General features: G+C 47.2%; 3 protein-coding genes and 1 pseudogene across 3 annotated transcripts; 2 read left to right on the top strand and 2 right to left on the bottom strand.

Annotated features, from left to right (window-relative positions):
• Positions 1–327: 327 nt before the first annotated feature.
• On the top strand, positions 328–5,937 carry OSGEP (O-sialoglycoprotein endopeptidase). Its single transcript, XM_027842981.1, has 11 exons — positions 328–550; positions 1,352–1,471; positions 1,593–1,768; positions 3,383–3,478; positions 3,708–3,757; positions 3,923–4,001; positions 4,226–4,291; positions 4,418–4,508; positions 4,818–4,893; positions 5,034–5,132; positions 5,645–5,937. The coding sequence occupies exons 1-11, from the start codon at positions 436–438 to the stop codon at positions 5,682–5,684; spliced, it is 1,008 nt and encodes a 335-aa protein (XP_027698782.1). The 5' UTR covers positions 328–435; the 3' UTR covers positions 5,685–5,937.
• A 52-nt stretch (positions 5,938–5,989) lies between these two features.
• Positions 5,990–11,048, bottom strand: LOC114028718 (solute carrier family 12 member 3-like). The gene is made up of 5 exons (XM_027842986.1): positions 10,947–11,048; positions 9,966–10,057; positions 9,639–9,761; positions 8,376–8,423; positions 5,990–7,694 (listed from the first exon to the last, which is right to left on the bottom strand). Exons 1-5 carry the CDS (start codon positions 11,029–11,031, stop codon positions 7,689–7,691), a joined length of 354 nt encoding a protein of 117 aa, XP_027698787.1. The 5' UTR covers positions 11,032–11,048; the 3' UTR covers positions 5,990–7,688.
• A 4-nt stretch (positions 11,049–11,052) lies between these two features.
• On the bottom strand, positions 11,053–16,728 carry LOC114028733 (annotated as a pseudogene).
• A 1,850-nt stretch (positions 16,729–18,578) lies between these two features.
• Positions 18,579–25,152, top strand: KLHL33 (kelch like family member 33). The gene is made up of 4 exons (XM_027842948.1): positions 18,579–19,308; positions 22,475–23,399; positions 23,776–23,943; positions 24,434–25,152. The coding sequence occupies exons 1-4, from the start codon at positions 18,579–18,581 to the stop codon at positions 24,936–24,938; spliced, it is 2,328 nt and encodes a 775-aa protein (XP_027698749.1). The 3' UTR covers positions 24,939–25,152.
• Positions 25,153–25,917: the final 765 nt, after the last annotated feature.

Here is a 25,917-nt window from a genome sequence, read left to right as displayed (position 1 = left end):
AGGTCTTCTCCTTCGGGGCTGTCTATCCTTATGCCTTACGTAAGGCTCCACCCTCCAAGCTGCGATAAAGGCCGTCGAATGAAGAGGAGGGCAAGAAGAGTCCGGGATTACCTACAGGAGACTCATTGGCTTGGTGATGGGACAGAGAGGAAAAGACGCCGAGTCACCCTCCCCGGCAGTACCTAGGGCAGACCGTACTTGGCACGGTCGGAGGTGGGGGGGGCCTTTTGGTCCCGTCGCCATAGTGACGGGGGCGGGGGCAAAGGAACTGTACCGTTAGTGGCTGGGGCAGCCGGCGCCAACAGCGCTTGTCGTGTTGCGGTAGGTCCCTGCCGCGTTCTGTGACCTCTGTTCTGGCTGTAGCAATGTCGGCGGGGGTGGGATAAGGGCGGAGCTCCATGGATCCCCGGCACCTCTGACCTCACAACCCCAACCATGCCTACGGTGCTTGGTTTCGAGGGTAGCGCCAACAAAATCGGCGTGGGCATCGTGAGAGATGGAGCGGTGCTGGCTAACCCTCGGCGGACCTACCTTACCCCTCCGGGCACCGGTCAGTGATCACGTCTGAGGGTTGGGGTGGGGAGAGCTTTGCCATCCCTGCTTCTTCTCAGGCTCTGCTGGACCTGGAAAGTAGCGACAGTAAATACGAATCACAGTTAGGTGATAACAGGTAGATATTAGTGTTTGTTTGGTGACAGCTTCCCTGAGAGGTGGGGAGCCCAGCCCTGAACGTCCCAATTTTACAGATAAAAATGTTGAGGTTCAGAGAGGCGAGATAATTTCCCTGCGCAGCAATCGCAGCAATATCTCTTTAAAAGATAGCAAAATACTTCACATCTGTTTTCTCCTTTGAATCCTTACATAGTTCCAAGACGTGGATAATTGTAATCAGAGTTATTGTTCCCAATTTTGAGATGTGGAAGCCGAAGCTCAGAAGAGGTTGAGTGACTTTCCCATGCTCACATAGCTAAGTGTCAGAGCTGGGAACAGAGCAGGTCTAGCACTCTATCCCCCAAGCCGAAGGGAACTGGATTTGGAGGCAGAGAACAGGGGTTCGTTCAACTGATCATGGGCAAGACACCACCCCTGTGGGCCCCAGCTTCCTCAGTTATAGCAGGAAAAGGTTGGACTGGATGGCTTCCATCTAAATCTGTGATCCAGTGAACTATCTCGTGTCAGTGCTAGAACTCAAATGCAGATCTTTCCAACTTCTGTTCTTTCTACTGTAGCGAGAACCAGTGTCACTCAGAGTAGTGGTATGTACTTTTAGTCCCCTAAATGGTGAATTTCTGGGAAATTTCTCCAAAAGAAGGCATATGACATCTGACCCCCGTATCCAACCCTCTGCCAGGCTTCCTTCCAGGAGACACTGCCAGGCACCACCGAGCTTGTGTGCTGGACCTGCTGCATGAAGCACTGACTGAAGCTGGACTGGACCCTAAGAACATTGATTGTATCGCCTTTACCAAGGGTATGGGTGGAAAAATGGCCTTCAGGTTGGGAATGGGCTGAGACTTGTCTAGTTTCAAAAGCCCTATCTTTGTGGACTGATCTCTTGTAGATTGCTAATCCCTCTTTCTCCTTCACTTCAGGCCCTGGAATGGGTGCCCCACTAGTCTCAGTGGCTGTTGTTGCCCGAACTGTGGCACAATTGTGGAATAAACCATTGGTGGCTGTGAATCATTGTGTAGGCCATATTGAGATGGGCCGCCTCATCACTGGAGCCATTAGCCCAACTGTACTCTATGTTAGCGGTGGAAATACTCAGGTACTGGGAAAACATCACTTATTCCTCCTTGTAAGACTCAAGGCATTTTGATTTTAAAATGAGTAGCTGGAGCAGAGTTGTGTAAAACCATGATGTATCATACCCCTAAGGTCGAATCAGCAATCTTTTTAAGATACAGCCAGTACTAAAAAAAGTTCTAGGAAGTTCTGTTTTAAATGATCAACAGAATAAGGTGGCACTGAAGTAAATTATAAAGTTTAGAAGTTTTTCATCTAGAAAGATGAAGGCTGAAAAAGATTATGATAAAAGTCTGAAGATTTTGGATAAGGGAAACATGAGTTTGTTTACCAAATCTCAGAAAAGTAGAGCTAAGGATATTTATTCATCAAAGCTTCCTCAGAGCAGGATAGAAAGCACAACAGTATCAGTACTCTTGTGAAAATTGGACCTAATGGTTTTTCTTCCATTTTATCGTCCTTTGTGGTAGCTTCTTGAAGGTGGCTAGTGAACAAGCATTGATTGAGAAACTTAATAGGGACTTAATGTTTATGAGTTACCATCCCATGTATTTATCAAAATGTTCAGAGTTTAGATATATCATTATCTTTTTCCTTGTGGATCTCATAGTTTAATGCAGAGGTTCTTAACTTGGGATTCTTGATTTTTTAAATATTTTGATAATTGTATTTTAGTATTATTTATTTCTTTAATAATCCTAAGTATTTCATTTTATAGGATTCACTAGACTGCCACAGAGGTCTGTGACAACAAAAAGGTTAAGAAACCTTGGTATAATGGGACTTAGATACAAATACAATTACAATATACATAATTGCAAAACGTAGTGACACATAAAGTCTGAGAGGGAATCAGGTCCCAGAGTGAAGTTGAAGGAGTGATAGCAGGGGTCTTACTTCGGCTGAATAGGTTTTCCCTTTCTGTACCTTATTCCTTGCCACTAGCCCTGTGCTGTTGACTGGCGCTGGGAGGAGGAGAAAAACCTGGAACCAAGATTTGGGATGGAAACAGCAGGTTTTACCTTCCATGAGTGGGGCAGAACTTGTAGCTACAATGGGAGGGCCTCAGCAGGAGTTCGGGGGAAGAAACATTCCTCATCTGTACCTCTGGGATAACTATTCATATGTAAGAGTTCTTTATTGACTATCAGGTCTTCATAAATAGGAAGACTATCTACTGATTGGGTTAAAAGATGAGTGTAAATCAGTAAAATATTCCCTATTGTCCAGATTTCTCTGCTCAGTCCATGGCATATACTTAAACTACCCCTAGCCTTTTGAATGGCTTCTGCAGGACCCTTTCTTCCTACTTTCTTATAGGATACCCTCTTTTATAGCTCACACTGACAGGACCATGTCTTCAAAGGATATATGCCCAGAGAATGTGTAGGAATTTCACAGGCTAGATAAATATCAATGAACTGGGTATCTGTTTTTTGCTCTCTTATGGACTAGCGAAGTCTACTCTTGGCTTCCCTAGGCTATTTTCTATAGTAGGAATACAGAGAATAATTCATTCAAAAACTAAAGACACTATCTCTTCCCCATTTTTTTAAAGAAGTCTTAGTTACTATATTGATTGATTGTAATGTCATCCCCAAACTCAGGGTTTCATGGACACCCCTACCTCCTTTAGGTGATTTCATACTCGGAACATCGCTACCGAATCTTTGGGGAAACCATCGACGTTGCTGTCGGTAATTGTCTGGATCGATTTGCCCGAGTTCTAAAGGTGAGAGAAAGAGATTTGGGTGCCTAAGGGAAACATAACAAGTAATGGGGCCCACTAGGCTTCCATGGGGATTGAGGAGAGGACATAGGGTTCTAAGCAGTCAAACTGACTTTACAGTGGGAAGATCACAATAGAGAAATATTGAGCAATCTAGGCCTGCCCTATGTTCCCTGTACATCTAGCTTAACCCCCTCCCACCTCACTGCTTTCCTGTTTCCTCCCCTACCAGATCTCCAATGATCCCAGCCCTGGCTACAACATTGAGCAGATGGCAAAGCGGTGAGGGGGGTATGGGGTGGGAAGAATATTAAGGGTTATGGGGGAGGCCAGAAAAGGGAGACTGGCAAGACTTCAGGGCCTTCCCTCCACATACGAATGTGGTTGGGCAGAGGGAGAAACCTTCTTATTCCCTCAGCCTGATGCCTTATGTACTCTTCAATACAGAGGCCAAAAGCTAGTGGAGTTACCATACACTGTGAAGGGGATGGATGTCTCATTCTCAGGGATCCTGTCTTATATTGAGGTGAGTATGAGAGATGAGGATCTGGATCATCCCTCCAATACACCAGGTCACACTGGAAGGGCATTGTGGGGTATGGATCCCAGGAGTATAGGCTTCTAAATCTCATCCTAAAGACAGCCTGAATTTTAAGAAAATAGGTATCAATTCTCTTGGCTCAGACCACAGACTAATTTCTATCCTTACTACATACCACATGCTACCTTTAGATTTGTTTCCTTACCTAGGAAGCAGCTCATCGAATGCTGGCTGCAAATGAATGTACCCCTGAAGATCTGTGTTTCTCTCTCCAGGTACTAAAGGGGAAAGGACTGTGGTAGAATACTGAGGCTCAGGAAGCCTTGTAAATAGGATGGGATTGAGCTGGAATGATTCTTACATGTTGTATCCTTTTGTTTCCCTCCCTGATCCCAATCCAGGAAACAGTGTTTGCAATGCTGGTGGAAATCACAGAGCGAGCCATGGCGCATTGTGGCTCCCAAGAAGTCCTCATCGTGGGAGGTGTGGGGTGTACGTATCATTGGGTGTCTCACACCCACATACCCATACATATGTAGATACACACATACATACACATATGTACACATACATCCATATATATTTTCTTCATATTCCAATATCATATTTTCTAACAAGAATTCCAGAGTTCCTTTAGTCTGGTGGGAGGGAGGGTGGGACTTTCCAACCTCCCCACCCCACTCCCTGTTCCTCTGAATTGACTCTATAAGAAGAATATAGCTGGGATTTGTTGATTGGCTGGGGACTTAAGTTAGAGAAACAAGTGGAATGAAACTAACCTGACTTCTATCACTAACTCAGGCAATATGAGGCTACAGGAGATGATGGGGACAATGTGTGAAGAACGTGGTGCCAAGCTCTTTGCCACTGACGAAAGGTGAGAGTGCTTCCTCCTTTTTCTCTCCTGTCCATTTCCTCTCTTCTCCAAGAGTCACTTATTCTAGCCAGTGGATTGTAGGAATGATATCCCCTTCCTCGATTCCCAAGGGCTCATGTATTTCCCCATTTTACCCGCAGATTTTGCATTGACAATGGAGCTATGATTGCTCAGGCTGGCTGGGAGATGTTCCAGTCTGGACATAAAACAGCACTCAGTGATTCTGGGGTCACTCAGAGGTGAGATATTCCTTCTCTTCCCCACCTCTTCCAATATACAAACATCTTGGAGACAGTTCCATATCCTTTGATGAGAGGAGAAAGGGGTTAATGTTTGTATACTTTGTCAGACATGGGTTTTTGTACTGGGTGTTTTTGTCTAATTCTTCCTCTTTGTTACAAAGGGAGGTTTCAGGTTAGAGGTCGTGGTTGGGAAATAATCATAATGTTTTTAAAAAATAAAGGGAAGGAGGGGCAGCTAGGTGGTGCAGTGCATAGAGCACCGGCCCTGAAGTCAGGAGGACGTGAGTTCAAATGCGGCTTCAGACCAAACACTTGACCTGTACTAGCTGTGTGACCCTGGGCAAGTCACTTAACCCCAACTGCCAAAAAAAAAAAACAAAAAAACCCCACAAAAATAAAGGGAAGGGAGGCGGCGTCAGAATTCTGCATCTGGGAAAGAAAGAAGAGTGCTGGAGAGACTGACTCTCAGTCAGTGTCCCCGTTCTTTCATCTACCATCTCCCTCCACAGGTACCGTACTGATGAAGTAGAAGTGACTTGGAGGAACTGACCTCCTGAGGAGAGGGTCACACAGGGTCAACACCAAGGAAAACGTGAATGTGGGAACCTTCCCTCTGGTCACATGATGGATTTCAGAGTAGGTTTCCCATTACCTCTTCTAGAGAGCTGAGCTTCATCATCATCAAGCAGTCAAACATCTTTGTTTTTGTGTGTCTGTCACTAACATGGATTTCTCAGAACCCATGTGAATTGCCTCGTGCCAGGTATATAGAGGTACACTAAATAAATGCTTATTGATTTGACCAGCTGACTAAATAAAAGTGTTATTGACCAGAAAAGGTGATGACCAACTTCTTCAGGATGAGAAAGGAAATGTATTGAAAATACACAAAAAGGTTGTTTGACATCAGAAATTTGGCAACAGAAATGGTTGGATGTAAAGCTAAGGACTGGGGGGGGGGGGGTTGAACTGCCTTTCCTGGATATTTCTGAAGATGTTTGTTCATTGAAATCCTATTTGGGAGGAGCAGGGAGCTGGTTGTATAAATGGGGAGCAAAGAAGTCATCATTGCACATTAGCCCTAGATGTTTAGTTGAAAAAAAATTTTTTAATAGTTTTGAGGTGGTGGAGATCTGGGAGAGGGAACCCCTCTTTGAAGTTGTATACCCTGTTGTGGGCTTGGGAGGGGAGAGCTGGGAAGTCCTCCTAAAGTCCTCCTGGAGCTAGGACTGTGGTTTCCTGGGTCTTCTCTTCCTTCCTTTGTCTGCAGCTATCACTGGCAATGCAAAGTGTGTCCTATTGGTTTCCATGGATAAAGGTGATGGGGGCAGTCAAGCCCCAAGACAATATCTCCAACCATGCTATGTACAGGGTCCCAGGACAGACTGATCTTGGGGCCACAGGCAGAGGATCCTATTGTTGACATGTGGTGTCAGAAAGTAAGACAACACACTTTAGGTTTCTCTGGTTATTAGGGATTCCCCACACTAGTACCTGGGATCTATTTCTTTTGCCATTTGGCATCTTCCTAGACTCACATAATGATAAGGGCGGCCTCTTGGCAATATTCATTGCTGCAGGACTTCATGGAGACGCATCTGATGTACAGATTGTAGGGAGGGGAGGGGCAAATGAGTCAGAGATGAGCTAGTCATTGTGAAAAACTGATCATCCAGAGACCTAAATACCTTCCTTTGATTAGCCTACAGCTCGTGCTCAGAGATGTTCCCTAGAGGAGCAGAAGCAATAGAGGAGATTGAGTCCAGTTTTCTCTCTAATGGTAACTCCTGTAGCAGATGTGAGGCCACCAGATCTTCAAATGTCTTTCAGCTGCAGACATGGGAGGAAAGCTCAGGCTTAGCCCAAAGCAAAGGTAGTCTTTGCCATCCCACAGAATTCCCAGGTTCAAACACCACAGAGTGTCTGTGTTTTCTTGGTTCTCTGCGCTGTTTCACCATATTCCCTTTGGTCAGCTCAACCCTAGCCATTCCATTGAACACTAGAGTTACTCCATTTTCCCCTGGTTAGTCCCTAGTGCTACAGCTTTTTTTTTTTAAGCCCTATTTCAGCATCCTCTCACCCTCTATCTTCCAATGCAGCCTCTCTGGTTAAGTTGTAGGTCATCAGATCATAGCACATTAAGCCTCTCGGCTGTGTGAGAGAAGGTAAGACAAGAAAAAGAATACAGTAGAGTAGTTGGGGGGGTCCTGACCTTTTCTCCTTCAGTTTTCCTGTGAGTTCTAGAAGCACTTCCACCACCTGGAAACCTAGATGGACTCGTTTGAGGACAGAGTGAATCCTAGCAGAAGAAGAGACAATGGAGAGTATGTTGGGTGAACAGCTTGAACTCCCTGCCATTCCTCTTGTCACTTCCTCCCACTCACACAGTGGAGGACAAGCTATCCCTTGACCTGGAACATGGCTTCATGTTCCCCTTGTGCCTGGCTCACTCTGCGCTTCTCCTCTAGGCATCCAGGAGGGTTGCTCACAAAAACTCAAACAGGCTTCGGGCTCATTTCTTCTGTCGAGTCAGCAGATAGGGGATAAGTACTGTCAACCCTGTAAAGCAGGAGAGAAGAGATGGACAGCCTGTCTTCTCCATGCCACATTCAACTCCAATATTACAGAACAGAAACGGGGGAAATTGGATGAGAGATAAAATGTGACAGGCTCTGAGATAATGAATGCGCCCATAAGAGGGGAGATTGGCATGAGGAGTAGCATAAGAGATAAGACTAGCTTTGGCTATGATTGGGAATCCAGTGAAGCCCCTTGATCTAGTTTGTCTTTGAAGTTTAAGGGGTGGGCTCATACAGTGAAAAGCTGTTAATTCTGTACTCCCTTTTGACTACCTCATCCTTCTCAGAATTGTCCCCTACCTGAAAAAGGTGGGAATATGGGGATCCCTACCTCTATCATCACTCAGCCAGTATACATCCACTGCCTGCTGGCCCTGCTTGGACTGGAACAGGGTTCAGGGCTGCTAGTCTGGTGGTGTGCCCAAGAGGAGGCAGGTGGGGAGAAACTCAGACTACCCCCTGTCCCTAGCAGGTCAATTGCCCCCAACCCAGTCCCATAGATTTCCCATTCTCCCAAGAGAATTCTGGGAAAGATAACCATATACTTTCTATCCTAGTGGATTACTGAGTCACAGTTGCATTTTTTTCCCTTCTGTGACCTTGGCATCCTATTCTTGTGTAGTTGCCCTTTTCCCTACCCACTGCTATTCCGTCTGCCTACCTGCTCTGGATTTGGCAGTCCCCACCTCTTTCTCCAAGGCATCCATTCCTTCAGAGTCCAAAAACACCGAATCCACCCGTGGAAGGGCAGGTAGGAGAGCAGAAGAACAAGTTGTCATGATGTCACCTCCCTAAACTCCTTTTTCTTCCCCACCTCCACCCCCACCCAGATTTCTACCTTCTGAATAACCAAATTCTTTCAAATGAAAGAGGAATCCTGTGTACTGTTTGGGTGACTCCAAGTATGAGTCGGAAAGATAAGAATATGTGGACAGTAGGATTTGGAAGGACCTTATGGCAAATTCAGAGACTCTGCTCCTCCTGACCATACCAAGCCTTAGACTGACCCCAAATTATGCTCTCCTCCTTCTCCAAAAAATACACTTAAATTTTCCTTTCCTTCCCCTGAAACCAGTCTCAGGAAAGCCTAATTTATAGACAGAGAGGAGATGTGGAACTAAATCTACTCCTCTTTGAATTCTGGCATCTAATTCCTTTCCATCCTGAGTCTGGCTCATTGTGCTGACTGGAATATACTCTTTTTTTTTTTTTTAGGCAATTGGGGTTAAGTGACTTGCCCACGGTCACACAGCTAGTAAGTGTCCAGTGTCTGGTCTGAGGCCAGATTTGAACTCAGGTCCTCCTGACTTCGGGGCCAGTGCTCTATCCACTGCACCATCTAACTGCCCTGGAATATACTCTTTTTATTCCACATCTAATCTCTTCATTACTAATCTCTGACCCTCCAATTCCTTGTATTCCCTAATGTCCTCCCCTGTTTACTCCGGCCTTGGCTACAGGGGTCACACTCAGTCCCCTTGGCAGGCAAAGAAGACAGACTTTATAGTGGTAATCAAAGGCATTACTAATGAGGAAGGAGAAGAGACAGTTACTGAAGGTATAGGAACTGATGGAAGCACCCCTCACTGGGGTCACCTTCAGTTCATTGTCCTGGAGGATCACCATGATCATGTCCTCTACTACCTCCTGTCCCCAAGCCCCATCTCCCCACCATATTGAATGTAGGGTGTGCAGTTGGGATCTCTTCCCCCCACACTCACTGCAGTCCTCTATAGCAGGTGTGGGCACCTCTTGCCAATCATGCTTATATCCCAAGACTAGCACATTGGGTTTCAGCTGGCACAGACCTGAGACTTGGGAGAAGAGGCAATAAAAAGATGAAGGAATGTAGGAGGCAGCATGATGAGGATGAGAGATATGGTAGTTCTATGAAGAGGTGAGAGTGTTAGTCCTTAGCACTCACCTGCATGAGACTCTGTGCCCCAGCTCGAAGCTCCAGTGCAGAGATGGCTGTGTAAAAGGAATGGATCTTCCGTGCATTCAACCCTTTCACATGGTCCTCTGAATCCTGAATGTCTCGGGTCTCCTAAAGGTCCAACAGAGCTTGGGGGTTAGGAGGTCTTCTGATTCAAATCTAACCTTAACTTCACTGTCCTGAGCTCAGATGACAAACATTTGTCCTTTTTACCTAGAAATAAAGTCATTGTTCTACCCCAGTACCTTTTATTCAGTACTTCTATTTCTTTTCCTACATCCCATGTCTCCATTTACCGAGGCTACATTCCCATACATCATAAGACTGATCTTGGTAAAGGCGTCCACAAAGTTCATCAGAGCTAGTCGTTAACTGGTTGGTCCAGTCATTACCAAACACTGAGAGGCCTGGGAAGAGAAAGGCAAAAATGGCATTAACTAATGAGCTATTTGCCCCTTCTATAGTTAACTTTAGAAAGATGTGGAAAGAAACCTATGGAGAAACGTAAGGGCTCTTCCCTATTACAACCGGTTAGAATGAGACTTGAAGCCCTGGTGTCCTCTACCTTCCCTCTCCCTTCCTCCCTTCCCTCATTGTTACTAAATGGTCATGGATTACTCCTACTGGAGTCTCTCTCCCTGATAATTCCTCACCTTTTATCTCCCTCCCTTTTCCCTCCCCACAGGTTCTCTGCAATTTAGTATCCCTCCCTGAAGGAGTATCTCACCAAAAGTTCTCAACATGATCCTGTACATTGGGCAGACTCACTGAGTAGGTCAGAGCTGTGTGATAGGCATAGCCAGCCTGGACTGAGGAACCCCAATTCACATTTGTGAATATGGGACAAATGGTCAGAGAGCTGACCAATGTAGAGTGAAGTGGGGGAACTGGAATAGCAAAGTCACCAAGGTGGTTGGGTTGGGTGTGAGGCTCGGATGCTACCTCTCTCTAGCCCAGGGATTGGCAAAACATTGGCCCTAGGACTAATACCTGCCTGTTTTTGTCAAGCCAGGCCCTTGACCTAGGAATGGTTTTTACATTTTGTAAAATATAAAAACCATTCTTAGCTCAAATGTTATACAAAAACAGGCAGTTGGCTAGATTTGGCCCTCCTACCCTAGTTTGCCCACTCCTGTGTTAGCCTATACACAGACACAGACACAGACACACACACAGACACACACACACACACAATTCAGGATTTCCTGTAGTGGGAGTAGTCCTCTGCTCTTCTCTCACTTCTTACTTGATGCCCTATCCCACTGCTACCTTTCCACTCTCCACACCCTTCCTTACCAGGCTTCCTGTGGAAGCTGTAAAGTAGCAGAAGAAAAATGGGTACTACAGCTATCAGTGCTGGCCACCAGGTGAGGAGAAACATGATGAGCAGGCAAGGCGGGAAACCCAACAGGGATAGCCAGGGACTATACTGTTGGAATGAAAGGCACCAACCTAAGCCAGAGAGAAGAACATAAGCTGTCCCTCACTTTTAATCCCCAACCTTTATTCAGACTCCCAAGTTTCTATTTCAACTCACCAGACACCCCCTGGGTCCCAGTTCTGTTCCCAGCACCCTCCTTCCATTTTCTGCCTCCCAAATCGGCTCCCTAACCTAAGAGATTCCCAACCCCGGCCCTGCAGTCATCAGGTGAGTGAGTAAGCGAGGTGTGAAAACAACTGAAGTTGACAAGGGCATAGGAACAGAGGAAGAGTTTGGAGATAATGGGAGCAATGGTGTTCAGCTCTGCTTTAACAGAGAAATAAGAAAGCTAAGTGAGAGCATCCGAAGTGAGGGACACAGGAATTAAGTAGGCCTGTAAATCTTGGGGAATCCTCCTCACAGCTTCTCTAATAGACTAAGTCATTTTCTTAAATGCTAGGGAACTGGAGAAAGGGGCAATAGGGGTGGTGGATGAGGAAAGGAATGGGAATAAGCATTTATTAAATGCTTGCTATGTGCGAGCACTGTGCTAAGCACTTTACAAATATTAGCTCATTTGAAGGAAGGGGTATGGATCCTGGAGAACTTGGGGGAAAGGGAGAGGAATGAACTACATAGAAGAGGAACAAAATAATGCCTGGGGCCCTGATGGGATGAGAATGAAGCCTACAGCAATGATGAAGCAAGTACCCACGTAATGGCTCGTTGTTCTTGCTATATCCCTTCCCAAAAAAGCCAATGACAGGGTACAGCTTTTCGGGTCACAGACACTGAAGAATTGGGTGGTTTAGCAAGAGCTAAGACTGGGAGCCCAGATGGTGGGAAAAACCGAACCTCTCACCTCCTTTACAAGGGTTGGGAAGGATTTGTAAAAGCACGTAAATGAGAAAGCAAGGGCCAGAGATCCTGGTGTAGGGGAAGTGTTGTGGGGAGGGGAGGAGATGGAGAGAGAACTCATGGAATCTCAAGGATGGACTAGGCCCTAGACCAAGAGACATCCTTAGAAGAATGTGGAAGAAGAATGGGAGGCAATGGTGTGCTAGCACAGGCTCCCATAGGTTCCTGAGAGCCTGTTAAATTTTCAGTGTGAGTATTTGCTCCTTGGAAATTGACATACGCAACAAAATTAGGGCTTGATTGATTGTTTTGTTGATTGTCTAGATTTAAGAAAATGTAGGAGAAAATGTTAATAATGCAGATTGAATTTGAAGTGTGTCAATATTGTATGTTTTTTTAAAAGTTTTCAGAGAGCTGATTGTTAAACATCTACTAGCATACCACTGACTAAACATTTTCGGATGGGTAAATCAGGATAGAATGAATATCCTGGGGAACCTTGAGGGGAATGGGGGAAGGGGAAGTCTCAAGCATTCTGCCTCAGTCCTGGTGAAGTCATTTATGGGTTGTGTATGTATAAGGACTTCAAATATATATATATGTATGTATATGTATATTTTTAAAGAACCAACCAGCTGGAGCCATATCCACCCCCATCCCTTTTCTATCTTCATCTCTTATCTGACCCCCACCCCAAAACACTGCAGGAGGGAGGCACATCCCTAAAGTGTGCCAATGGATGGCCCCTACCTGACTGTAGGGGCCCCACACTCCCCACTTCTCCTGCCCCTTCCAAGGTTCTGACTGACCTGGAAGACTTTGAGAGCAGAGACAAAGCAGAGGATAGTGTAGCACTGAAGATTCCAGCAGACTGCAGAGGACTGAGGGCAGGCACTATGCTCATGGTCTAGAGAAATAAGGTTGGTCAGGAATAGAAATTGAAGTCCTTAACCATTCATTTTCCCCTTATCCCCTCCCCCCTCTCAGCTTTCCCCAATGTTCTCAGACCAGAAGAACTTCTGCTGCTAATCAATGATCTCAGTGTCATATCCTCAGTTGAGCATCTCTTTTCTTCCTGTCAGTCAGGTTAGACAGTCTGTAGGTACAGGAGCCAAGTTCCTGACAGCTGCTAAAGTCCCAGCCACATGCACACTCTGGCCCTGCACAACTCCTGTTCCCCACACCCATATCCATCATATTCCTTGAAGCATCTCATACCACACAGGAGCCTGAGGATACAGATCCCTTTCCAGGGAGAGGCCCCTACCTAAGGGCAGCCATGCAGACAAGGTCCAAACCTCTCCCAGAACTGGAATTCCTTCTGCAGTATCCCTGGCAGAATGACCCAGCCTTAGCATGTCTGCATCTTAATAATAAAAGAATACCATAAGATGATATGTAAATCATTAATTAGTTGATAGATAGGAGTATATGATCAAAGAATCAATGGGTACCACTCTTGCTCATTACATTCTCTTCACTCCAGTCTCTATTTCTTCTGAGACCAGGTAATTTTGCAGGAGAGGCAGGTGAGAAAGGTCTTACCAATGATGGCAGTGATGCCCAGGTAACAAAGGGTAGTTCAAAAGATGGCGAGGAGGGTCCCTTTAGGGATGGCTGTGGTTGGGTCCTAGAGGCAAAAGCAAAATACAAAGAGGAAAGAGGAAGCAAAGTAGGAAGAGGAAATAGGAAAGTAGATTACATCTTCACAATACATACACATATGCCTACACATAGGGTTCCCACTTCCCCCACTATCTTTCGCAGGCCCCAGCTCACCTTGAGGTCTCCAGAAATATTAGCCCCAGCCAAGGTCCCTGTGGCTGAGGGGAAGAAGATGGGGAACATTCCAAAGAAGATGCCATCTGGACTTTGCCATGGTGGGAGCAGATTTTCCAGAAAAATATTCTCTAAAGAGAGGGTCCTGGAAAAGCAGAAGAAAGGCTATGAAGAAAACTTCAGCCCAGTGTCCTTCGGTTTACTCCTTCACCCAGTATGTCACAGAATCATAAATTTAAGATCAGAAGAGATCTTAGAAGTCATCAAGTCCAACCCCTTCATTTTGCAGATGAAGAAACTAAGGCACAGGGAAGTTAAGTAACTTGCCAGGGTCACACAGCTTGTCAGTTTTGAGATCTGATTCAAATTCAGAGTCTTCAGACTCCAGGTCTAGCATTCTATCCATGGCCACCTTGTGGCTTCTGGTCTTGTTTTTCCTCCAACCCGGCTTAGTTCTAATGATTTGCTTCAAACCAGGAGGAGTGAACAACCTTGTAAGCAGATCTCTGCCTTCATACTTCCCGGTACCCTTCCCTTTCTCCTCACTTCTGTGCCCAAAGAAGCCAGTGGCACGTCGGTTGGTGTTTGTAGGAAGCAGGGTCCGGATGATGTAACTGATAAAGGAGAGGAGAATAAGGAGGAAGAAAATAATTTGGGCCTGGAAGACCATGGCAAAAGGAAATATGTAAAAAGGGAAGGTAAGAAATGTTTTTGTTCAGTTGTGGAAACAAGTACTTTTGCTTCCCTCTAATAAACAGCTTCATTTAAATTCCATCCTAACTCTTCTCCAATCAATGTCTTCTTGTCCCATCTAATAAGACCCCACACTGACAAACAGCAGGCTTTGAGGAAGCTGGTCAGAAGGGTGTTCTACTCCCTCCCTGAGATTCAATGGCCCCCTCCCACTCTGAAGAGATCAGCCTCCAGACTGAGGGGAGATGCCATGCCTCCTTCCATCACAGGCCTCTTGTTCCAAGCTCTCCATTTTAGTTCCCTAAGGCTGTGCACTACTTTGACTCAATTCTCTATATTTCCTTTGCTGACCCCTCCCTCTTTTTTAAGACCCTCCCCATTTTAAGCCTAGCCCTCTCTGAATTCATCTAAGGGCTTTCCCCTCAGCCCTTACATCTCCCACCCTACTCTCTACACCCTCCTCCAATAAGCCCCAGAGTGCCTGCCTTGGATTCCCACTCCATGCTGGCCAGTGAGACACCTAGCAGGACCATCACAGTCACAATGCTCATGATCCTCAATTTGTCCTCTGGCTCAACCTGATGCAGCTGCACCCCATGTTCCTAGTGTGGGTGGGGAGGGGGAAGGGAGAAGCGAGGCATGGGGAGGGTCACAGGTGGTCCTACGAGTAGGGAAAGTCAGGGGGGCCCACAGGGGAAGAATTTCAAGATGCTCTCTGTCAAGGAGAGGAGCACTTCTGGAAAGAAAGAAGAGAGGGCGGGATAGTGGAGTGGAATGGAGTGAGGTTGGGCACCATACCCGGAGCAAGTCACAGAAAGTCTCAGCAAAGCCCACGGTATGTACAGCCACAGCCACAGGCACAGCATTGGAGGTGAAAATGAGGCCGATGGAGCCTCCGAGCTCTGGACGCAGACTTCAGGAGATCAAAAATTATGTGCCTCCTGGTGAGAGAGTGAAGAAGGAACCAAAGATCAGGAAAGAAGAAAAGAGAAGATCAGGAACCAAGCAGCAATTCATTCCCCAGCCGAGCATAGTAGGAAGGAAGTTGGGCTGGTCTAGGGTGTCCAGAGTTGAATTCGGATTGCTGTTTTCAATGAAATTGGCAGATCCCATGGATAGGAGGAGGGATTGGTTAGGGGAGGAGACAATGGAAAGAGGGGAGAAAGGACAGCAGACTCACTAGCTTTGACTTTGCCATTTCTAGAAATGGCAGAGATGGATAGACCAGTGATGGTGGTGACCAAGGCAGAGAGAAGAATGATGGCCCATGTGAGTCCTGGAAGAGTCTTAATTAACATCTTTGGATTCTAATGCTCAGTACATCCTTTCCTCTTAAACTGTACCTCCTCTACTATCGAAGTCCTTCTATTGGTTCATACCTATGCCAGCCTGGGCTGTGATCTAGGGTAGCTGAGGGTAGAGGATGATGCCCCAGGTGTTGAACATGTAGCACATCTGGGGGGAGAAAACCCTGGTGAAAGATCAGCAGTCTTCCCTCAAGAATCTATGTCCCCAGTCTACTCTGACTATTTCCCTGCAAGCCATCTAACTTCTCTTGGCTTTAAATTTCCCACAGCCCACAGCTTTTCCTATTCCCTGTATGACTCTTCAGCCCTCTTCATTCCCCATATTGCCTTCTCCAGTCCTTACCATGACTCCCATGACACAACCAAAGAGCATAGGACTCCTGCCAGCTTGGCCACCAGTCTCAGCACTTTGCTATTCTTTACTTTTCTGGGCAGGCTCTTCTCTCTGTTCCTCAGATAAGGGGTTAGCCCCCTGTTCCTCTACCTAAGAAGACTTACACCCACTCCTCTGAACTGGAAGTCACTTTGCCCAACAGTCCTCAGGGTATCAGTGACTAGAATCAGCCTCATTTAGGAGAAAAAAATAATTATCTCTTGGAGAAGATAAGGAAGGGTCTCCCAATGAGGACAGGAGTATATATGGGGTAACAGGGTTAAGAATGGGTGTGGGAGACTCACAGGACTGAAGTGGGTGTGAAATGAGGGTTTTAAGGAATACAGACCTTCCTAAGTACGAGGAGGAGGGGAGGAAGGAGATGGAGAGGCCCAGACATATGAAGGTGAGATTTGGAAATTCTCACCCAGGCCTGGCTTCAAAGTGCTTCCAGGGAGGGCCTATTTCGACAGAGGCGAGGAGCTGCAGAGTTGAATAAAAGTCATAGCAGGGCCCAGTGTCTAGAACCTTGTAGGCTGGAGTTGGGCTCAAGTTGCCTGATGGGAGGTCAGGTGCACGAAGAGGTCCATCCTCTTCCAGTTGGGTGCCCAAAGCACAGGGGGTTTGGTTCCATCTTGGAGAGGCCATGGGAGGAGTCCAGAAGTGGGGAGGTTGAGGAGGAGAAGGGGAAGTTGATGCAGACAGAAGAGATGGCCACTATCTTTCAACAGGGTCCCTCTGAGTCTTGGCTCCAATACCCAAGATAACCTGGTTACCTTGAGGTTCACAGGATTTATTTCCTCTTCTGGTCCAGCACAAGGCTAGGATGCTCTGGCCCCCAAGGGATATTGAAGGGGTCAGAGTAGAGGAATCAGGCCACTAGTGTCAGGACTTCGGACTCTAGACAATAAGATAAGGAGCCTGGGCCAGTCTATGACTAGACAGCTACCCAGATTACTACCTCCCTCATCCCCAGGTACTCTTCAACCTCACCGGAGCTGGAAGCCTCAACCCTATTCGTGTTCCCCTGCAGCTCTGTCTGTCAGGTTACCCTGTCCAATCAGGCCCAAACTTTTATCCTAGACCAGTTTTCCTCCAGCAGACTTTGGCTTGTCCTCTCAGAATCTGAGGGTGGGGGAGGGGCATCACTGGCCCCCTTCCCAAACCCACTTCTCCTCACCAACATCTGACTCAGAGAGTTTCTGGGGGATTTGGGTGGAATTTTACAACCCCAAGAGCTCCATCTTTGAAGCTACAGAAAGGTTGTAAAGAGGAGCTCTGGGGAGATCCCAGAGGTATTGGCTCCAGCTTGGGAATCCCAAAGTCTTGAGCCTCAGCCAGTCTCACGACTGATTCCTGGGGCCAAGATTGAAGTTATGCCCCATACACCACTCCCCATTCGAGAGTCAGTCAGTCCTGGGTGGGAAGAAGGAGGAGGGAAGAAGAAGGAAGAGACACAATCTTTGAACATTCCAGCAGGTAGAAGGCTTTAGAACACCTATCCCTTCCCACAAGGCCTTGGAGATGGGTCATTTTGGACCTGCAGCCCTGAACCCTGCCCTCTACACCTCCTCCCCATCAGTCTCTCAGGCTCCTGGTCCACCCTGGGGATAGAGCTGGCTTCTGTTTGCCCTTTTCAGTAACATTGTTTCTTCTTGTATCCTAGCTTTATAGAGAACAGAAAAGTCAGTACCAAAGCTTTGGGAAATCGACTCTGAAATACCTCTTCTCCATTCGTTGTAGGCCCCTTCTCCTCAGACCAGACCCCATCTTCTTTCCTTTGCTCTCTTTCCTGTAGCCCCAGCACAGTCCCCCAGCTCGAAGCCTTCCTTGAGTTCTTCTCACTCCTCCTCCTTCAGTCTCCATCTGCCACTGAGTTTTCTATGTTCAGCTCCCCTACTCAAGTGGAAGAGAGGTCATCTGGGGACTAGGCCCTGGGGATTGGGTGTCCAAGCCCGGGCAGCGGTAACCTCAACCCCTTACCCGTCTATAATTAGCCCATTCAGGGCGACAGGCCAGGGTGGCCCCACAAGTTCCCTCTCCCTGGGGTTCAGAGATAAAGCCCAGCACCCAGGTGAAGAGGATGGAGGAGCTTGTGAAGGAGACCGGCTATAGAAACTGACTAAGAACAGGTCTGGGGAGCAGCAAGGGAGAGGGCAGTGGTTGGACAAACACTGAAGTCCTCAAGTCCGGGAAGGGTCCCTATAAAATTCTCTGCCTCCGTGGGGCTCCGATTCTATCTCCTTTCTGTAAGATAGCCTGGCTTCCACAGAAAGGCTGAGAAGAGGGAACTGTCCTGGAGCAGGGCAGAGGGTAGGGCTGGGGTGTGTGTGGCAGAACGCCTGAAGTACGACGTTTGGTACTTCTCGGACTTGGTGGGTGGTGCCGGACATGGAGGTGCATTTTACCTACGTTCGCGGACTTAGCAGCTCAAGGTTTTACAGGCGCTTAATCTCGTCCCTCTCCCACCTACCCTCAGACCCAACTAGCGTCAGACCATGAGTTCCCCAGACACGGTGATCTGCCGCCCTGGCGAGGGGCTACTTTCCCCTCAGTCCCGGAAGGACTACCCCAGCCTCCCCTTACCAGCCCAGCGAAGCCCCACCTGGCCGTCCTCCCCAGACGAAGACTCAAGTCTGCTCCCCTTCCCTCTGGAAGAACCCAGTCACCGGGCCTCCGCCTCTGGAGAGCTTCCCTCTCCCACCTTGTCCCTGGAGGAAGGTGAAGAAGGGGAACCCCAGGTGCTGGTGAGTGAAGAGCACCCAGGCCAGTTCTTTGCAGAAGCTCGACGGCTTCGGGACTTGAGCCTGCTGCTCGATGAAGAGGTAATAGTGCAGGGTCGAAGGTACGCAGTGCATGGGGTGGTCCTGGCTTCTGTCAGCAGCTTCTTTCGCTCCCGGCTGCTGGGGAATGGGTGTCCACGACCCCCCATACAGCTGGATGTAACCCCCCGGGGCTGGGAGGCCGTGCTGACCTTCGCCTATGAGGGGGTGGTAGGTCCCGCCCCTTTGGGTGATGTAGTGGCAGTGGCGGAGGTCCTGGGGGCCCCTCGGGTAGCGGCAGCTGCTGTAAAGAGACTGGAGGGGGACCAGAACCAAGGAGACAAGGAGCAGGAGGCACCAGATAAAGCTGAGGAGTTGAGAGAGAATCTGAGTAGCATCGAGCAGCTCTATCGTGAGGGTGTTGGCTGTGACCTGGAGCTGGAAGCAGAGGGCTGCCACCTGAAGGGTAAGCACCTGGACAGGACAGAAGGAGGTGGAGGAGGAAGAAATGAGGAGAGGCCAAGGCAGCTCCCGACAGAATTCTGTGCATTCACTATATCCAAGCGGAACTAGGTTGCAAAAGATGTAAAGGGCATATGTAGACTTTTTTTGGGTGTATATATAACTTCCTTGTGCTCTCCATATATAAAGGTGAGCTGCCAAGGATTTACTGTCAAATAGAACATGCGCTTTGAAGTTGTTTTTCCCATACTGGTGATAGATTTACACTGACTCTGCACTCTTTCTATCCCTGTCCTCTCTTGAAATAAACAACATTCATTTACAAGACAGGTGGCTGGGGTTAGTAGTACAATCTGTGGTACAAGTAGCAGCCAATTGGGGCAAAGAAGGATAAACCTAAGACCTTGGCCTTATTGGTCTGGCCATGCTCTGGTCAGACACAATACTAATGGAAGGAATAATATGGAAAGGTGAATGTCAATTGACACATATACTTGACACTCATTGGCAGACCTGGGTCTCCTACAGTTGCTAAGCAGATTTTCTTGCTCTGAATTCAGTTTAGTGTTATCCTAAAGCTCCCATTCCAAAATGCCCTGGTGCTCAAGATCATACTCTTTCTGACACATTTCTTATCACTAACGGAGCCAGCGACAATAGGTAAAATATTAGTTAGTTTGTTCTATGAAGCCAAGGAATAAGGAATGCTGGTGAAACTGCTCATGGATGTGACTTATGCCAGTGGCACATGACAAGAACACAGCCACCTAGGCCTCAGTAGATTTCAGAAGACCTTGAGGGCTGGATCTTTCATTTTGTCTCTGGCCCCTAATGCTTGGTACAGATTCCAAAGGACCAAAAAAATGTAGTGCTAGGATCCAGAATAATAGAACTGAGAGGTGGAAGGGGTCTAAGACATCATCTAATTCAATCTTATTTTCCAAGTGAGAAAACAGAAGCTTTAAGGGGAAAGAAAACTTAGGTGCTTAGGATCTCACAAAGAATTAGTGGCAGAACCAAGGCAAACCACAAACTCAGGTTTTCTGATGTCTAGTCTGCTGCTCTTTTCATTATATTACATTGTCTTCAGAAGATAATTCTAGATTAGGCACATTTGTGTGGCATATTGGTCTATTAAGCAATGGTATTTACAATCTAATTCAATAATTAAGTGCCCACACATGTAAGCTGAGGCAGCTAGTTGGGGAAGCAGGTAGGGTACCTGGCCTGAAATCAGGAAGACCTGTGTTCAAATCCAGCCTTAGACACTTACTAGCTACATGACCCTGGGCAAGTCACTTAACCCTGTTTACCTCAGTTTCTTCATCTGTAAAATGAGCTGGAGAAGGAAATGGCAAACAACTCCAGTATCTCTGCCAAGAAAACCCCAGATGGGGTCATGAAGAGTTGGAAATGACTGAATAACAACAAATATGTAAAGTACCACACTAAGCATTAGGGGCCAGAGACAAAATGAAAAAGATCCAGCCCTCAAGGTCTACTGAGGTCTACTGAGGCCTGTGTGACTGTGTTCCTGGCACCTGACACAGGCATAAGTCACATCTGACACCCTGAGCAGTTTCAGCAGCATTCCTCATGTATCCAACTGAACAGGACAGGATTACCAGCAATGAGGTCTGGGAATAGGACCAACTCACTGGCACTAAAGTAATGCTCACTGCAGAACATATTCAATGAGTGCAGAAAGTTTACTGGCACACCACCTAAGGAGCTGTTGTATGTCAGATCCAGAGGAAACCTGCTCAACTACTAGCTGACTCCTTGAACTTAGGCATACCTACCTACTTAGTCTAAACCTGTTTCATCATCTTTAGAATGGGACTGGGAAGAAGATGGGGAATTAGAGACCTGAGATGGTCTCTAATAACAATAGCCAGTGAGGAAGTTATAGGATGAAGTGGAGAGAGCCTAGGACCTGGAGTTAGGAAGATCTGAGTTCAAATCATGCTTCAGCCATTAGTAACTGTGTGATCCTGGGCAAGTCACCGAAACTCTCAGACTCAGGGAATGGGGATAATAACAAAGTCTACCTCCCTGGGTTATTGTGAGGATCCATGCACTTCTGATCTCAAAGAATTATTCTAAAGTAGTATAGTTCACAAAGCATTCTAGAGTAGTATAGTTCACAAAACATTTTCCTCACAACTGCCCTATGGGAGAGGTAATGGAATGCATTATTATACCCATTTTACAAGGAGGAAGCTGAAGCTCAGAGACATTAAGTGACCTGCCCAGGGTCACACAGCTATTAAGTGTTGGAGATGGAATTCAAATTAGGGTCTCTTCTGACTCAGCTCTAATATTCTAGCAGATGAATTACCATTTGGTCAGGCAGATGGAAGAATGCCATTAGGAAAGCAGAGTCAGTGTGTGATTGTACAGAGAGAATTGTATTTGGAGTCAAGGGACCTGAGGTCTCATCCCAATCTTGCTCCTTGTTATCTAGGTAACTTTAGAGCACCAAAGTTTTATGATCCTCCAGTTTTCTCTCATCTGCAAAATGCTCATTGTATTATCTGTCCTATCCACCCCTCACTGATGTTATGAGGTCCATAGGAGGTAAAGTAGCTGAAAATACTTTCAAACTAAAAAATTGCTTTCTATGTAAAGATTCTGTATTATTAGACTGCGCCAAGGCAGAGTTCAAGCCATGTTAACTACTTCTAGACTTCTGGGTGACAATAGAGGCAGGTAGACATAGGAGCCTGGAGTATAGCAATCGATCCCTGGAAGAAAGGCAACTTGTTAAACAAAGGTTTGACTGCAGAACTGAGTCAGAAATGCAAATAGCCAAGTAGCAAGAGATGCAAGGATGACAGTAGAGTCCGCTATCAAGCAAAAAGCAATCTTCACAAGGTACAAGGTGGGCACAGGGCTGATGGCCGTATCCTTGTCTTTTCAACCACATCTACCCACCCTTGTAGCAGTTACTGCCAGTGAGGAACTCTATTAGAAATAAAAAAAAAGAATAATGTTCTGTTCCAGGTGACAGCTTAGGCTCTTTAGCTGGATTGGGACATGGGGGTTTCTATAGTCTACAGGGGATAGTATAGGAGATTGGCACTGAAAATAGGTAGAGCTACCAGGGTCAGGGTGAGGCCTGGTACCTGTTCTGACTCCATGTCCTTCCAAATTTCCTATGCCCACAGTTCACCGCGTGGCTCTGGTCTGTGGGAGTGAGTTCTTCGGGGCGATGCTGCTGAGTGGGATGAAGGAATCCCAGGGCTCGGTTGTCGTCCTGCGCACAGTCTCTGCCCCAGACCTGCAGCTACTTGTCTCCTTTGCCTACTCAGGGGTGCTGCAAACAAACTGGCCAGGGCTCCTGAGGGCCACCCAGACTGCCCTGCAGTACCAAAGTGGCTCCTGTTTGGCCTTGTGCCAGAGAGCCCTGGCCCGGGGCCTTAACCCTCTTCGATGCTTAGCCTTGCTTCCTGTGGCTGAAGCCCCAGGACTTGAGAGACTTTGGGACAAAGCCCATTACTACCTCCTCAACCATCTGCCTGCTGTGGCCTCCTGCCCTACCTTCCCAGACCTGCCTTCTCCCTTTCTAGCCAACCTACTGGCCAGTGATGAGCTGCATATAGAGGAAGAGTTTGAGGCCTTTGAGGCGGCATGGCGCTGGTTGGCAGCAGATCCCGTTGGCAGAGAGCCTGAAGCTGAGACTCTGCTGCACTGCGTCCGTTTTGGTCGTATGTCCACCCGGGAACTGCGGCTTGTGAGAGCTGCTGGACTACCCCCACCTCTGCCCTCGTCCTTGCTGCACCAGATTCTGGTGGAGGCAGAGGTGCCAGGCCGAGAAAGGAGGCGGGAGCCTGATCGGGCACTGGTGGTGATTGGTGGAGATGGGCTCACTCCAGACTTAGCTCAGAGTCAGCCATCCCGAGGGGTGTGGTGGGCACGGGCCTTCTGCAGTGGTGTGGGGCTGGTACATACAGTGGAGTGGGGCAGGTTACCTGCCTTGCCCCCTCCTGGGCGCTTCCAACATGGTGCTGCCAGTCTCACTGGGAGTGAACTATACGTCTGTGGAGGGCAGCATTACTACAGCTACTCAGACACCTTGGCCTCAGTCCTCAGGTATGGGAGAGAAGATGTAGTTGGGGTAGAGTGCAGATCAGACTAGTCCTTGTTGCATAGGTGCCTAACATTTTTCTGGGGCTGCTTCAACCAGGTGGAATCTTTGTTGCAGTAGCCAGATATCTCCACAGTTCTCCATCTTCCAGCCATACTTACCTGGCAGGAAATTACTTAGGGAGGGCTTTGAGGGTAAAGTAGAAGGCAACAAAGTACCAGAAATCTGGTGAGTGCCAGATCTGGAGAGCAGAACTCAAGTATGAAAGTCGGGATATCTCTGCTGGGAGGGGAGGGGGAAAGGACGACTTGCTGATTCAGGAGTAGTATATAAGCACCAGAGCTAACTCTACCCATCTCTCTTTCCTGTGTGTGTTCATAGGTGGGCACCTGGCCAAAGTAACTGGGAAGAGTTGGCTCCAATGTGTCAAGCTCGATCCTTCTTCCCGCTGGTGGCTCATGATGGACATCTTTATGCTCTGGGTGGGAGAAACAATGGGGCTCCCTTGGATTCAGTAGAGGTCTACGATCCCAAGCTTGATGCTTGGAGGTGAGCAAGAGAGAAGATCAATCAATCAGCAAACCTTTATTAAGTGCCTACTATGTGCTGGAGAAATTGATGATGGAGAGAACAGGCTTCTGCTAAAACTATAGCAACTACTTACCCCTAAACAAGATGACCTTTTATTACTTCACTGTCAAAATGCACAGATAGCAATCTGTCCTTTCAGTAAATTCTTAGTCTCATAGAATCTCAGAGTTGTGAGGGGCCTCAGGAATTATCTAGTCCAATTCCTTTCTGAGCAAGAATCTTCTTATTTCCTTATTTGTGCCCTCTGTCTGCTAGGGATAATGGGATGCCCAGACTAATCCGCATCCATATCATGGTGCCCACATTTAACTGGCCCAAGATAGTCAGTGGCATGAAGGGGCTGATGGGATCTAGAGTAAGGCAGGGGGGAGGAGGCCCAGATACAAGAAGGAAGTTGAGGATATCAGCTGTCCTTCTCCACTGAATCAGTCCTTTGTTCTTCCTACAGGACAGCACCACCCCTCCCCACACCTTGCTTTGCACATGCAGCCTCTGTGCTGGATGGTCAGGTCTATGTGAGTGGAGGCTTCAATGGGACTGGTCAATATCTGGCCTCCCTCTTTAACTACAACCCTACTCGCAAGCCATCATGGATCCTGCTGAGTCCCATGAAGACCCCTCGGGCAGGTCATGTCATGGTGGCACTCGGTGGACGACTCTATGTAGCAGGAGGTCTGGGTGAGGCTGGCGACCTGCTTAGTTTTGAAGCCTATGAGCCCAGGACTGACACGTGGATGAGCCTGGAACCCCTGCCCTCCCCCCATGTGGGAGCTGCTGGAGTCTCTCTTCAAGGGGAGATGCTAGTTTTGGGGGGCTATAGCCACCGAACATATGCTCTCTCCCACCTCATCCATGCATACTGCCCTGGCCTAGGCCGCTGGCTTTGTCTGGGAACCTTGCCCCGGCCCCGAGCTGAGATGTCTGCTTGTGTCCTTCATCTGTCCCCAGTATAGCTGCAAACCCCAGGAGCTGACTTAGCTCAGACTTAAATCCATAGTGGGGCAGAGAAAGGAGTGGGATAGGAGGAGAAAAAGACGGAGAATCAGGATGTGCAGACTGAAGATGTGGGGGAGAAGGGAAGAAGCACTTGAGGAAAGAAAACCAATAGGTTATATGATGAGGGGATAAACTTTACAGTGGGGTTTCTTAATTTTTTGTGTGTGTCATGGACCCCTTTTCAGAATAATATTTCTAAATACTGTACACAATACAAAATACATAAGAATACAAAAGAAACCAATTATATATACAGTTAACAAAATATTTTTTAAATGGACTTGTGGAACCCTAAGAACCCCTGAAGTAGGGAAGTAAAAAGCACCTAAGTTAGGAGGCAACAACTTTGTTCAATTCCAACCAAGGTTTATGGACCTAACAATAGGCCTATGTATGGCACAGGTCATGGTATCCTATCATCCTAGGATTTAGAACTGGAAGGGAGCTTAGAGATCCTCATTTTATGGATAAAGGAACCAAAGTCCAAAATTTTAAGGGAGTTGTGCAGGTTCATGTAGGCAATAAATGCAGCCTACTGAAGGACTATAGGAAGAAATGGGAAGCAAGGAAAATTTGATAAAAGTTGGAAAAGGGCTACCTAGAGGCCTTCTCTTCTCTTCCCCGTCTTTCCCTTTCACTTTGTTAAATAATTCTCTTTTTTCCACTGTCCATGCCTCAAGCTGTCTAAACCCTCCTGATCAGACCAGGTCCCTCCTTTGTGGGGGAGGCTTAGGAGCCCCTTAGGCTGAGCATGGTTTTTTCCATATCTCAATCATCACTTCTTCCTCTGGGTAACTTCTAGGTACCAACAAGATTGAAATGTCAAGCAAAGAGGCTCTTGACTAGGGGTGTAAAAGGTGAGGAAATGCAATAGATAAAGTGCCGGATTTGGAGTCAGGACAACCCTGGAGTCAGGGTTCAAATCCTGCCTCTGAT

This window comes from Vombatus ursinus, unplaced genomic scaffold (genome assembly GCF_900497805.2).
Source record: "Vombatus ursinus unplaced genomic scaffold, bare-nosed wombat genome assembly UNPS02014894.1, whole genome shotgun sequence".
Lineage (NCBI taxonomy): Eukaryota > Metazoa > Chordata > Mammalia > Diprotodontia > Vombatidae > Vombatus > Vombatus ursinus.
Note: the sequence above shows the minus strand (reverse complement) of the source record. Positions and strands in the feature narration are given on the sequence as shown.